At 39.0% G+C, this 15,468-nt stretch overlaps 1 protein-coding gene across 1 annotated transcript in view; it reads right to left on the bottom strand.

The window, feature by feature from the left end:
- Positions 1–15,468, bottom strand: part of LOC144662046 (uncharacterized) — a 77,683-nt gene that overhangs the window by 11,604 nt on the left and 50,611 nt on the right. The window contains exons 25-34 of the mRNA XM_078522779.1: positions 10,222–10,290; positions 9,153–9,317; positions 8,190–8,344; positions 6,843–7,073; positions 5,410–5,521; positions 4,173–4,357; positions 3,341–3,485; positions 2,667–2,846; positions 1,843–1,944; positions 801–1,502 (exon numbers count right to left, since the gene is read on the bottom strand). Of these exons, the coding sequence (XP_078378905.1) occupies positions 801–1,502; positions 1,843–1,944; positions 2,667–2,846; positions 3,341–3,485; positions 4,173–4,357; positions 5,410–5,521; positions 6,843–7,073; positions 8,190–8,344; positions 9,153–9,317; positions 10,222–10,290 (2,046 nt within the window). The remainder of the gene's footprint in view (positions 1–800; positions 1,503–1,842; positions 1,945–2,666; positions 2,847–3,340; positions 3,486–4,172; positions 4,358–5,409; positions 5,522–6,842; positions 7,074–8,189; positions 8,345–9,152; positions 9,318–10,221; positions 10,291–15,468) is intronic.

Here is a 15,468-nt window from a genome sequence, read left to right as displayed (position 1 = left end):
TTTGAAGCGTACGTGAGCGTGGGGAATTTCAACTCAGTGCGGCAACGTCAATTACGATGATTTCAACCAATCAGTCACCGTAACATTTTACTTCCGGTACGGACGAATATGCGTACTTTTCTCGGAACGAAAAAAGCGTACCTTCTGTTTTTTGCAGTAAATCGAAAGAAAATACAATTTTCTTGAAACGTAAGCATGCGTTTTCGGAAAATCAAAACAACGTAAAAGTTGTGTTCAAAAAGGTGGTCAACAGAACACATTTTCCGTTCTTATTTGTCAAGTTTTTGTGCTTACGAAAAACGCATGCTTGCATTTTTTAAGATCAACGTACGGATTGAAATAATACTACAAACTATGAATAAAACTGTAAGTTTCTTGCGGAAAACTCAGTTTTGAGGGTACCAAAGGGGGGTTCGTGATCCCGTTTCACGCACAAGTTTTAACCAAATTCACGTGTCACGTATACTTGAAACAGCAAAATTCACGGATCACGTTTCTTTTCTAACTATTTTTCACGCGTCCCGGTCTAATTCTTGCCCTATTTTCACGCGTCACGGACTAATTTTTGCCCTTTTCACGTGTCACGCATAAACCCTTTGCCCCCCTCAGTTTTTTGTTCTGGGTCACGTGACATTAGACGTGCCCCGATGACGTCATCAACTGGCTTGCACTCGCACTTTAAAACTACTGTCTAAATTTGGTTAAATAAAATCAAAGATATATCAAGTTACAGCCAATTGAATTTTCCCTAGCAACGGCCCCAAAAGATACTGTAATGGGCCCTTAAACCCAAAACGTACCACAAAATAGCACATCAACATCAACCGTGTTGTTTGCTTTGTTTCCATTAGATCTTTCTTCCGCTACGGCGATTACACTCAGAAGGAATGGTTTCAACGTCCCGTTAAATGAAATAAACCAACCAGTCAAGCTTTGAGGAACTGTATCATTACTTCCGTTCACAGACTTCGTGACATTCTCGTGAGCTGATCGATAACCACTCGGTAAACCCGAGACTGAGATATACGTCAGGTTCTCCGAGCCATCTCGATCATTAAGTTGGCTTTGTAAAGTGACGCGTATAATCTTTTCGCTGCTGTTCCAGTGATAACAAGGCACACTAACATTGAGGGACGGGATGTCAGCAACGGCTTCGACCTTTATTTCAATTTGGTTGCTGGTCACTTTTGTTTCCCTTGGCGTTGCGCCTTGCGCAGTGATGTTCAACTTGACAAGTCCTGAAAAGTCTTTTCTCGGCATCATCCAAATATCACCGAAATCTTCACGTTCTAATACGACACGATTCCCAGTCTGGTTTCCTTTATTGAAAGTGAATCCCTGCGGGACATCATCGATGAAAAGTTTCAAGGTGAAATTGTCATTGTAGCTGCTGTTGTCAAAATCCGGAATAAAAGCGGAGAGATATAGCTGAGCTGGCATGTCTTCAGAAGTGTCGCTGTACATTACCTTGATGACCGGAGTGTCAAAACGTAAAGGAAAATCTGCAGATTATGAAACAATTTTCAGATTAGGTATCAGGTACAACTGTACGATTTCTAATCGCTAGACAAGAGCATTTTTTCCAAGGATTTTGTACACACCTTTTGAGCGACTAACATAATATTGACATGTCACTTGCTGTTGTTGTTTTTTCTGCGGTTGAATAATGCTTTAACCTCCTTTTAACTAATTGATACCTCGTGCTGAGTCCTTGTGCTACGCGCTAAGTGAATAAGAAACCTCGTATAGCGTTAAACTGTTTGTCGGTGCTAAAGATAACGTGTTCTTTGATAAGTAATGTGTGATAATGAGTCCATTCAATAAACAACTTCTGATATTTACCAAGTGAGCAGTTAACACCATAAAATCCAACTTCACAGACACAGAAATTGAGAACGGAGCAATTTCCATGGCCAGAGCAGTTGTTCAGCCGTTCACAGGAAGCTGCAAAGTGAGGATAAAATTCTACTTTCACTCTACATTTTCACAACAGCATTTGTTCCAAAACTACAATTTCAGACACAACTGTTGAGACACTGCCAATAATTATCTTAAGTTTTTTGTTTTCTGATTAGTTTTCCTTCCCCAACCCGAATGTCAACAACACTAATATGATATCTTTAACCCTTAAAAATGACCTTGAGATGTAGAGCTGAGGAGCTAGTTCTAACAGGGAGAGGGATTATTGTCGCTCTTTTAAGGCTGGTTTTCATATGATCGTCCCTATCGTTTCTATCGCATCCATCGTTTGCAACAAGTAAGACGATCGTAGGCGATAGAAGCGATCATGGGGTTCTCATATGATCTTCCCAATCGCCTGTTATGAGGGAGAACCTTCGAAATACAGTAATGTTAGTCATGTTAGCCCTAGATCCAGCACAATGACAGCCTTCAATGAAAGAGCAAAACTTGTAGCCTCCTATCTTCTCAGTTAATTATTGCAGTTTTACGGCGAAGAAGGGAAATAGAACTCGGGGAATCCAAGCGATCGCGATCGTAATCGCGCCAATCGCCGCAGTCGTTAGCGATCGTCTGTGTATGTTTTTATATAATCGCCCCGATCGCAAGCTGGAAAACCTTTTGAAGTGAGAGAGGGGGATAAAAAAATCGGGTGATTATGTGAGAACCAGCCTTTACAGTATAACAACGTAAAAACCAAGACATACGTTTCGGAAGTGTGAAGTCCACTGTGATTGCTTGTTTCAAGTCCATTGGCTGCCTGTTACCCACGTGATCAACAGCCAAAGCCACAAGTGTGTACGTCTGCTCTGAGAGGAGCGGTAAGAAGGTTGTATCGTCTGTTATACCTGACAGTAGGGGAAGTAGGGATTGTTCTTGGAGAGGGTCTAAAAGAGAACAAAAAGAGCAATAAAAAACTTCAAGTTGATGTTTCAGGGATTTATATATATTTTATGTTATGTAGAAGAGAATTGTTCGTTGGCATGATGATGATGATGATAATATTTATACAGGATAACCCTGTCAATGTAATGAGCATTGCCATCAAAGGAAGTCTCTAAAAGGTGTAATACAGACGGGTTTCAGTAAAATAGAAAGATCGCGTGGCGACTTTATTGAAATAAGTGTTCATTAGTGTTCTCAAATTGCTTTAAATGCTGAAGAAAACAGATGTTTCGGGGAAACCCCTTCATCAGTGTGAATAGCGCGCGAGTGCGCTCGCGCTCGCGCTCTGTTTATTTTGAGAGCTCCCTGGCCAGTGTGCAGGCGTTACTTTTAAGGCACAAGTCAAGTTCTTATCGGGCAAGTTTAAAAACGGTGAAACCCCCGTGCCTGAATAATACGAAAATGAAAGACGTACCATAAGCAAACACCGACTTACCATTACCCTCTGAGATTTGGTAAAATATGTCAACTGACTGGACTCCAGACCCCTCGTCTCGTGTATCGATATCTACGGCCAGTTTTCCAACCTTCATGACGTCACTTATAACAGATATATTGGAGGAGGGGCTTGAACTATCAATCTGGATATAAATATATTATATATATATTGTAATTCTACAGTAGAAATAAACGTTGTCGTTGAAAAAACGTGGCCTATTATATTATTATATGATTGTCGTAATGAAGTAAGGTTTTCCTAATTAGCGTACATTAATACGCTAGTAGAATGTATTTTATATTTCAGGTATAGGGACAGTCCTTATATAGGCCATTTTGTCCCGTCACTGTAAATTCAGCAATATATACATAAAATGGGCTGAGCCAAAAGAAGTTCAGCGTGTGATATGATTTTTCTCGCTTCCACTGTCAGTATTTATGCTTATTATTGCCCCACGTCACCAAAGCACATGGAAATTCACTATCTTTAGTACTACGTCACATCGTGTCAGAATTGAAGCCGTGCAACAACCTGGAACAACGTAATGCCGTATCCAAAAACAAAACAGAACTCATCATCTTAGTATTTTGAGAACAGAACGTTGGATATAAAATTTCAGTCCTGAAGATTGAGCGAGCGGTTAGATTGTCTTAATTAATAGAAATAACACGCATGTCTCCTTTCCGTTACTCTCATACCCATTACCTATTTGTTTCACTCTATTATTTTAATTTGCATGTGTTTAACTTTATACTATCCGTACCCCTTTAGCATATCTAAGACTTTGTTCCCATAGCGCTAGAGATTTTATTTGCAATGGACTCTGTACCGTGTTAAAGATTGGAGGAGTGTCGATCGGTTCGTTCTTGTCGAAATAGATGCTGGCCTGTGCATCAATCCTTGCTAAAGATGGCAAGTTCTTCTTCAAGCTTACAGTGAATGTCACATATCCTTGACCTGTCGTGCCATTGTTTGGTGGAAGGAAGCCTGTCAGGGGATTATCGGGAGCCTCACCTGTTGTTGCAAAGAAATTAAATGCACTTATTTATGCAACTTATGCAGCTGCGAAAAGAAATCCTGAAAAATTCAGGCTTGCAGGGAATCGAGCCCTGACCTGAAATAATGAATCAGTATGAAATTCATATATGAATTTCGTTTATTCCGGCATTATTTCATGGAAAGAAATTGGCAGCCGCGTTACTTCTCAGATTTTATTTTTAAAAATATAAATTAAAAAAATAAACAGCTTCGTATGAAAGTATGAGTTTGAAATATTAGCTCAAACTTTTTCATCGTTGAAAATTGCCGAATGTGATTTGGAGCTAACAAATATGATGCATTGAAAATTCTTTGTCTTCGGTTGTGGTACTTTTGGGCGAAATGTAGAAGCGCTGAAGCGTTCCAAGCCTCTAAGTTTGCCCGAGATTATTATTGTGATGATCAAATTGTACTGAGTTTTCTGTTCTGACAATTTTTCGGAAACTTGGAGGGAGAGTCACGATGAGATGTTATAGTGAGGTAATTGTAGAAGTTTCGACGAAATCGTAGCGCTCAATTTTCTATTATGACAGTTTTTTCTATATAGGTGTGTCCAATAAGAGTATTATCGCACAGAAATTACAATCATTACATTGACATATTATTATTATTATTATTATTATTATTATTACATATTGACGTGCGTATTAATCTTCGATGAATTCCGAGTACAATGCGCAAGTTTCAGGGAAGTCGATTCAGTAGTGAATGGCGTAGTTATTAGAATTTTTTTAAAGGCATACAGCGCGTCATTAATTACGATCGAGTCACTTTAATACGCGTATTCAGCGTTTACGGGTTCAGCCTTATTACCTCAGGAATTACTGGTGTCACGTTACCTTTTCTCTCTTAAAGACGAAGAATTAAAGCCGGACCCGACGGTGTCAGACTTCGAGAGAGTTGATTGTACTTATGTAGTCAAGGAATTCGGAAGGAGATTGAGCAACTTGCTTTTCCCGCCTAGGGTATGAAATTGACCATAACTGTTATGATTGGCTGTTGGAAGAGTGTCTGTAACAACGACATACCTGTCTGAGGATCGAGGCTCTGAAATTCCCAGCGTGCTTCACGAGTCAAGACATCTATCCCAGCTAGCACTCGGAGGTAAATGTTCTTCTCCGACACAAGGTTGATCGTTTCCTAGCAAAAAAAAAAAAAATTAACAAGAAGCATTCATAATATGTTCTTGCGACTATCAGACTTTGAATTAAGTTGTTTACTTTTTGGAATGTGTTGGCTAACAAATAGAGTACGTATACTGTACAATTCCGGTTATAAGCTCCCCCGCGTATATATAACCCCCCCCGCTTATAGGCCCATTTACCTGTAAACAAAAACATACATCCAATTTTAAACCCCCCCCCCCCCCGGATATAAGCCCCTTATGCAAGATGACAGTACTGAGAAGGGATAAATGTTGCTTTATTATACGTTTTTACCTTAAAAACGTATTTCAATCAACACTCCCGTGGCTCGCTTCGAAACGTTTTTTTTATCCCGCTTATAAGCCCTCCCAATATAAGCCCCTCCATTTAGAGGCCCACACAAAACCCCTTACGAACGTGTATAAATCCAGGGCTTATAATCGGAATTCTACGGTATAACGGAAAAGGTTTTTAAGAGGAAATCCGCCAGGACTTCGAGTAGTTATTGGACAAAATTATGTACCAAAACTATTTACACTTGATTGCAAGCTTTTGTGTTACTGCTTCAAATATCTTATCGAAAGAAATCTTTTCTAACAACACCACACATCGAAAACACATTTTGAAGTTCCGCTGAATTCCACTGAATCGCTTAAAAGATGTAAGCTTTTGCCCATAGCTTGTGAACTTTAAATATCATTTTCTCAGACTCTGATAAGAAATTGTTGTACCAGAATTATTTCCACCTAATTGCAAACTTTTTTGTTACTGCTTCAAATATCTTATCAAAAGAAATCTTTTCTAACAACACCACACATCGAAAACACATTTTGAAGTTCCGCTGAATTCCACTGAATCGCTTAAGACGAATTTACAAAACGGCTACACGTGAGATTTTGCCCATACCTTGTAAACTTTGAAATTCATTTTCTCAGACTCTGATAAGAAATTGTTGTTGGTGTTATCACAGATAATTACTTACATCTTTACCTTTTATTAAGGGTAGGAAATAATGCAATAGGATTTAAATTATTCTGGAAATTGATTTTTGTCCAACTTTAATAAATATTACTCGACTGCCTAGTGGATTCCGTCTTAATTTATTTCAACTCGTTTTGGTGGGAGAGAGTGTTAGGTCAATTGTCTTCGATCTTTCCCTCCAGTATTCTCGCGCGACTTGAAAAGATAAACCACCATAACAAACGTAAAATAGTTTAACAAGGCATGACTATAAGAGCGGTTTTACATTCAGTCGCGCCAATAAACCCCGACTGATTGGCCACTTGTGTTTTCCCGCGCTTGGCTAGTTTCCATACCTGAAGAGAGGCTCTTGTATTAGTCAACTTTTTATTAAAGCTGCCAAACCCAAATCCTGTGATTCTAAATGTTCGAATGTCCAAGTCTTGATCCAGTGTGTGAAGAATGATCACGTGTTGCGCAGGAGCTGTGGCATTAGGATCGTTCTCAAACCTGATCTTGTAGTTCAGCGGCGTCTTCATTGAAATAAAGCGCGCGTCTCCGTATCCTGGAGGACCAATCATGTCGTTCTATACGTAGGAGAACGCAACAGAGATTGTCTAGAACCGTCATTGCTGGCGTAATTAATTTCTATACAATCGTTTGTAAAAACGCAGTCGTTTATTTCTTCACAAAAACATGCGAACTCTGAAGTTTACACCAATTATAACTTAACTGACGGTCTTGTTTTACGTTGCTTTCATTTTTTTTAGTAGACCGCGAGCAGGTTTGCTTTTACTGTAAAATCCTTGGGGACAAACGCAAAAAATAGCGAATGAGCGTGATATTGAGAGAGGGTCTGAATCGGGTTTAGCGTTTAGTGTTATTTTGGGATCAATTTAGGTCTCTGGGAAACTGCTCACCTACCCCTCCCCAAACCTAACATTTTGCCCAAAGCGATAAGTAAGGGTTAATGTTAGGTTTGGGGAGGGGTAGGTGAGCAGTTTCCCAGAAACCTAAATTGATCCTTATTTTGCCCATAATTAATTCTTTTTAGTGTTTGCTGTTGCATTGGCCAACTTTTTATTGTTTACTGATTCCGGAGAAAATACTGTTAAGTGCTTGAAAGGTTTTTCGTGAAAAATTTTAGCATTGTAAATTCTTCAAAAATCAGATAAAATCACATAAGAAAACTTTTGGATCTCACCCCGGAAATCTTCGGCAGTCTTCGGAAGTCTTCCAAAATGATCGGAAATCAACGGCAAATGACCGAAAACTTCTTTATATACTAAAAATAATAATAATATTGGCCTTTTTGAAGCCTTTTTTGTTCCTTTCCGAAAAAAAAAACTGTTACAGTGAGCTTTTAACTGTTAATGTTAAAATGCCTTAAATTTAACTGTTTCATATACAGAGCCAAAAAATAAAGTGTTTAGTGTTTTCGAGGTTAGAAATATGAACAATGTTCTTCGCCTGATGAGCAGGCGCCCGTTCCCACGCTATAACTTAGAAAAAAAACCTTTCTGGACAGAGTAGGAAATTTTTATATTTTGGATTCCCAAACAAACACTATATTAAACAATTAACCAGGGGACATTGTCCTTACAAATCACAAAATTCTCAGAACTTACATTAAAATAAATCTATAACAGTCAGTAAGGAGAATTAAGATCTTAACCTTGGTATAAAAAAGAATAAGCACTCACCGGATCTAGGGACCGGACCCACATGATGGTGAAGTTGAACAAATCCGTTGATTTGATATAATGCTTTGTCCAATTTGTTAGCCTTGGAATAGCAATGTTCTTAAAGGTCTTGTCACCAAAATCGGTCATAATCACCTCAAACCGCCCAAAATTTCCTAAAAAGTAAAAAAGGTCAACCCCGTCGAGATTAAACTCTGTTGTCACTGAAACGCCGCTCCGGGGGGGGGGGGGGGGGGGTGGGTTGATAAACTATTGTTTTTGTCTTAAAATTGTGAAAGAAACAAGCAACAAAAAGTAAAGAAGAAAGCTTGCATTATCAAGTAGTACGCAACACAGAGAAACAAATTGCTGACCACCTCGAAGCTGCAAAAAAAAAAACAATTAGACGACCTGAAGCATTACGTTCGAAAACAATTTCTTAAAAAATGATATTTCTGTGTATTCCTGAAAGCTCATCAAACTCGGTAAAGCTCTCAGCGTGCATATCTCCATCAAAGAAATCGACATTTCCCACAGAATGGCAACACTGAGAATTTAATAATAAATAAATTAATATCCAGACCTGCTCTAGGCGCTTTAAAGAAAAACACTACTGAAATTACAATATAATAAAATCGATAAAAATTCGCTTAAATGAGCTGTATAAATCTCACAATTCAAAGATACAGAATATTAGTTTTGAAGAAAGGGAAGCATTAAAACAATTACAACATTAATCAACTGGAGAAAAACGAATGCAATTTCTTTGGTCTAAACTTTGGTCAAAACATTCAGAAAGACAAGCATAAATACTTCTCTCCTCCGCGAAGGCTCGTACGAGTTTTCAGTGTGGGGAGAATCCGCTGAGTGAAGTGAGTGCAGGCTCGTCCTTTTTTGCCTGTACTCACCTTGCCCAGCGGATTTCCACGACGAACGTCCCAAGGAACCTTTGCGGAGGAATTGCGGAGGAGAAAGCATAAATACCGTATAATCCGAGATAACGGTCATAGATCGTGGGTGATGGGATGGCTGAGGAGATTGCACCATTGATTCCATCTTCCAATGCCTTTCCCCATCTAATATCACGATCATCGATCCCTTGCTGTACTACAGAGCCAACAATGCCAGTGGCAAACCCAACCGCGAATCCTGTCGGCAAAATACATTTAAAGATGTAGGTTATTATACATACAGAAATACGTTTATTAAAAGCATTTTAAAGAAATCACAAATAGAAGCTGGAAAAGGATCGAGTTTAAGTGGTGGACCCTGTAAAAGAAACAAAGAAAACTGCAATACAAACGAGTTTTTTTTGGTGTTATTACAACTTGTCTACAACAAATTAGAGGGTCTGAATGGAGTTTAGTTTTTAGTGTTATTTGGCCATTATTTTTAGTGTTTGCTGTTATATTGGCCCATTTTTTAATGTTTACTGTTTCCAGAGAAAATACTGTTAAGCAATGTAAATTCTTAACTGATCTTTAAAAATCGGATAAAATTACTCATGAACTTCGAGAAAATTTTCGGATTTCTCCTCGGAAATCTTTGGTAGTCTTCGGAAATCTTCGATAGCCTCCGGAAATCTTCGGTAGTCTTCGGAAATATTCGGCAGTCTTCGGAAATAGTTGGTGGTCTTCAGAAATCATCCGAAATGATCGGAATTTGTCGGAAAATAGCCGAAAACTTCTTTATATGCTAAACAAAACAATAATGGCCTTTTAGGAGCCGTTTTTGTTTCTTTCTGGATAAAATTTACTGTTACAGTAAATTTTTTACTGTTAGTGTTAAAATGCCTGAAATTTAAATGTTTCATGTTACAGAGCCAAAAAGTTAAGTGTTTAGTGTTATCGAGGTACCCCCATTCAGACCCTCAAATTAGTTACGTACAGTCACTTATTACTGAGGGAATAACTGCATGCTTGATAATAAATTATTTAACAACTCTTAACAGACTGGATTGGGTATATGGGGGGAAATATTGACTTAAATAGTCATAGACTACCTGCACTTTAAGCAGTTGCGAATTCCTTTAATTACTGATAGTCATACTTACTTGGGAAGACTTTTAAAGTAATCGGGACAACACCACTTATTGCACCAGTTACTGCACTGGAAACCACTCCTGAAAATGGATAACAACAAAACAGTTCTCTCAGGGTGCATGTTTTGGCACTGAAACCGCTGGCAAAAGACAGTGACGATGGCTTAATTAGTCATTGTAAAAACAACTAACAGAAAATGAGAATAAAGGGGTCAGAAGGGGTTAAATGGGAACTGGGATTTGGGCAAATTTCCCCTGGGAAAATGAGATTTAGGCCACTGAGGAATCACTCACAAATAAACAATAGAACTTAGACTGGAATTTGGAAAAACTGGAAACCAAGGCTGGGAAATGAGACTTTATCCCCTGCCCCCTTCCCCTTTGTTAGGACCCTCAGAATACTCACAGGCAAAGCTAGTTATTGGAAAAGAACCTCCGGGAAGCTTGATGGAACACGCAATGAATTGCCTCCGTGCAAGCTACCAATTCAATAACCACATGTCATTATACATTGTACAACCTTTTTATATTCCGACACCCTACAGCAGATAATTCTGAACTTCTCCTTCACAGCCGTTATTAATTTGAGTCGTTACGTAGGAGTATAACGTGACGAGCCCTAACAAAGGCTGCGAAGGAGACTACAATGAGCGCCAAAAGTGCTGAGACAGTCGGCACTTTTTTAGTACCTTGGACAAATTTTACCCCTCACCCCTTCAATATAACCCCCTTCCCCCGAAACAATGTTGTATTTGTTATCTGCAAGACTTGCCTCGTTTGAGTACAACATTGAAAAGGGGGGAGGGGGAGTGGTTCAGAATCGGCAGCAGATTAAAGGTGAAAAAACGGGAATTTTAAATTAGTATCAATTTCATTCAACTGTCTCAAGGACTTTTGACGCCCATTGTCTGAAAGGGAAATCTAGCTTTTTGCAATAATTATAAGCGCAAACTAAGAATCCATGGAAATACAATGTTTCGTGGACTAAGACGCATTTTTCTGATATATAACATAACGGGTTACCACGGGTAACCACGGGTAACCAGACCAATTAAAAGGAATAAGAGTATCTTGTTTCTCAACTATTTTAGTTACCCGTGGTTACTCGTGGTTACCCGTTCATTTCGAGAAAAGAGGCCGTTTTTCACATGTTATTGACAAGCTGTTTGTTAAACAATCACGGATAGTTGCGATTCAATTCAATTGCATGCATTTTTACGTGATTAAATGAATAATATCGTCAATAATAACGTGAAAAGCCGTCAGAGTCACGGGCATGTGACGTTTTACGTACCAGTTGCGTGACACCGTCACACAAGGCGATCGTAGGTTCTAAAATGCGCGAAAATAATCGGTGGAAAGTAAAATATATTCGATATTTGTACCCTGTCCATCGTTTACAATTATTTAATCCATTGTCTTGTTCATACTTGCAATTATTCTGGAAATTACGCCTTTATCTAGAGACTTCACGGTATCGGAGATACGTCCTCAAAACAGACCAAAGGTTATGAAAGTTATATGTTCTTCTTTAGTGCATCGTCATGTAATTAGATTTACCATGTTAAAAATCCTTCTTCTTTAGCTAAGAGATACGCAATGCGTCCTGTCCACAAGCTGTCATCGCATTCAAGTTTGATCTTTCGTGCAATTTGTAGAATCTTTTTCACATTCCGTCAGTCTGTAAATAGTCCCTTCTGCCGTGCTTCAAGGAAATTATACCATTTGCTACGACAAAACATTGTCCTGTTCTGAAAGAAACGTGTCTTGCGCTGGCGCCTGCTTACCCAGGGGCGGATCCAGGATTTTTCAAAGGGGGGTGGCTGTTCATAAACTTTTTTGTTGTATCTTGGTTAAGCCCCAGTTTTTTTATGGGGGGGATCAGGGTTTTAGACAAGTTTTTTTAAGTGGGAGTCCCAATTATTTTGTGCGAAAGGTCCATAGTTCATGGGGCCGCATGCTCCATGCCCCTAGGGAGGTCGGGGGGTATGCCCCCCCAGAAAATTTTGAAAAAGTTGAAGCCTCTTAGACGTGATTCCGTGATTCTGAGCAGCTTTAAATGTCTTTCAATTAAGCTACTAAGCCGCTGTTTTCCCTTGTTAATTGACAAAACTACTCTTACCTCAACTTACCCTGTCAGTTTAACATTGAATTATATTTGGGACAGAAACTCTAGTTCTTACGAACAGTGATTGAAATTTGAAGTTGAACTTACGAACTTACACGAAAGAACACATATGGGTTGTTTTGTTCACCTACAAGCGTGGAAAATTTTAGCCCCTGGCAAAGTGGCCTGGCTAAGGGGTCGAACGTTAGCAATAATTCAACTTTTCTCCATAGACTAAAAATGTTATGTAAGCTTACTTGCTTCACAAAATAAATGCGAAATTACACTGGCTGCTTGCTTAACGTATGTACTTGCAATTGCTGCAAGAGCAAATATCAACCAGCCCATCGAAAAATTACAATACTTAAAGTATTGCCATGATTGTACTTTTACTTACATGCTGAAATACCACTGGTACTACAAGCCTAAAGTAATATTACGGCCCACAAGGTAATTGCGAAGTGGGAATGACCTTTATATACTATTGTCATTGCCCTTATTCAGTTTTCTTTTTTTATGTGGATCTATTTTTCTTGTGGTTCAAGGGGGGTGGCTAGCCACCCAATCCACCCCCGCTGGATCCGCCCCTGTTACCGCATTAGTTTCTAGACAGTAAATCGACCCATCCCATTCCTTAACCTTGGAATTTTTCTAAGACTGGACCGCTTTTCCCGGGAACACAGTTTTTGGTGGCGTCCGATAGCTTTCCTCGTCACGCACGCTCGATTTTTTCCTTTGCTCTAAGCAGCTTTAAAATGCGATACAAAAACCCCGAGATATTTAAGGTTGTTGTATAATTTATTTGGCACCTCATCCTATTAATTTCTTTGCAAAGCAGACATACGCACGTGTTTCAACACAAATTCTAGCCTTAAAAACGATTTGGCCTTGTTTATGCGCAGGTCTAGCCGATTTGTGACGTCATCGCCAAATTACAATAATCACGATATTTACGCGCTAATTAATCTTTCGTAATGCAGCGCAGTACCAATGTGATCACCTGATTCTAAAGAATAATATATGTTTGTGTCCATGTTATGTAGTTTCTTATTTTTAAGATATACCGAAAATTCACCTTCAGATTGTCTGAAAGGGAAATCTAGCTTTTTGCAATAATTATAAGCGCAAACTAAGAATCCATGGAAATACAATGTTTCGTGGACTAAGACGCATTTTTCTGATATATAACATAACGGGTTACCACGGGTAACCACGGGTAACCAGACCAATTAAAAGGAATAAGAGTATCTTGTTTCTCAACTATTTTGGTTACCCGTGGTTACTCGTGGTTACCCGTTCATTTCGAGAAAAGAGGCCGTTTTTCACATGTTATTGACAAGCTGTTTGTTGAACAATCACGGATAGTTGCGATTCAATTCAATTGCATGCATTTTTACGTGATTAAATGAATAATATCGTCAATAATAACGTGAAAAGCCGTCAGAGTCACGGGCATGTGACGTTTTACGTACCAGTTGCGTGACACCGTCACACAAGGCGATCGTAGGTTCTAAAATGCGCGAAAATAATCGGTGGAAAGTAAAATATATTCGATATTTGTACCCTGTCCATCGTTTACAATTATTTAATCCATTGTCTTGTTCATACTTGCAATTATTCTGGAAATTACGCCTTTATCTAGAGACTTCACGGTATCGGAGATACGTCCTCAAAACAGACCAAAGGTTATGAAAGTTAAATGTTCTTCTTTAGTGCATCGTCATGTAATTAGATTTACCATGTTAAAAATCCTTCTTCTTTAGCTAAGAGATACGCAATGCGTCCTGTCCACAAGCTGTCATCGCATTCAAGTTTGATCTTTCGTGCAATTTGTAGAATCTTTTTCACATTCCGTCAGTCTGTAAATAGTCCCTTCTGCCGTGCTTCAAGGAAATTATACCATTTGCTACGACAAAACATTGTCCTGTTCTGAAAGAAACGTGTCTTGCGCTGGCGCCTGCTTACCGCATTAGTTTCTAGACAGTAAATCGACCCATCCCATTCCTTAACCTTGGAATTTTTCTAAGACTGGACCGCTTTTCCCGGGAACACAGTTTTTGGTGGCGTCCGATAGCTTTCCTCGTCACGCACGCTCGATTTTTTCCTTTGCTCTAAGCAGCTTTAAAATGCGATACAAAAACCCCGAGATATTTAAGGTTGTTGTATAATTTATTTGGCACCTCATCCTATTAATTTCTTTGCAAAGCAGACATACGCACGTGTTTCAACACAAATTCTAGCCTTAAAAACGATTTGGCCTTGTTTATGCGCAGGTCTAGCCGATTTGTGACGTCATCGCCAAATTACAATAATCACGATATTTACGCGCTAATTAATCTTTCGTAATGCAGCGCAGTACCAATGTGATCACCTGATTCTAAAGAATAATATATGTTTGTGTCCATGTTATGTAGTTTCTTATTTTTAAGATATACCGAAAATTCACCTTCAGACAATGAGCGCCAAAAGTGCTGAGACAGTCGGCACTTTTTTAGTACCTTGGACAAATTTTACCCCTCACCCCTTCAATATAACCCCCTTCCCCCGAAACAATGTTGTATTTGTTATCTGCAAGACTTGCCTCGTTTGAGTACAACATTGAAAAGGGGGAGGGGGAGTGGTTCAGAATCGGCAGCAGATTAAAGGTGAAAAAACGGGAATTTTAAATTAGTATCAATTTCATTCAACTGTCTCAAGGACTTTTGACGCCCATTGTAGAGCTAAAACATTATATCAGTGTCTCATAGACGCGATTACATGAAAAAGTGGCTTATAAAGATGCGGAAAAACCGATAAAATATGAGGAAAACACAAAAGTTACCAAACGAACAAAGTCCCTGTGATAAAGGAGAAGACTATTTATGTTGTCATAACTGGAAAAACTGTGCCCGGGGTCTTGGATACGGTTTCAAGACCGAGGGCACAGTTTTTCTTCAAATACGAACCGACCTAGGCTGGTGAATAAAATTTTTATTTCTTTCCTACTTTAGGCTGCATTCATTATGTATCCTACAGGGGAGGAGAGAGAGAGGATTTTAGGGGATTTCTATCAAGGATTGTAAGCAACAAGGGTACCTCTATTATTCTGAGAGACTATAGTACCTATTTTGTAGTTTTTCAAGTAGTGTGCCTGGCCTAGGGCTTTCCACAAG

This window comes from Oculina patagonica, chromosome 8, assembly GCF_052425735.1.
Source record: "Oculina patagonica isolate OP01 chromosome 8, crgOcupat, whole genome shotgun sequence".
Taxonomy (NCBI): Eukaryota; Metazoa; Cnidaria; class Anthozoa; order Scleractinia; family Oculinidae; genus Oculina; species Oculina patagonica.
The sequence above is the reverse complement of the archived record's forward strand: the minus strand, read 5'-3'. Positions and strand labels throughout refer to the sequence as shown.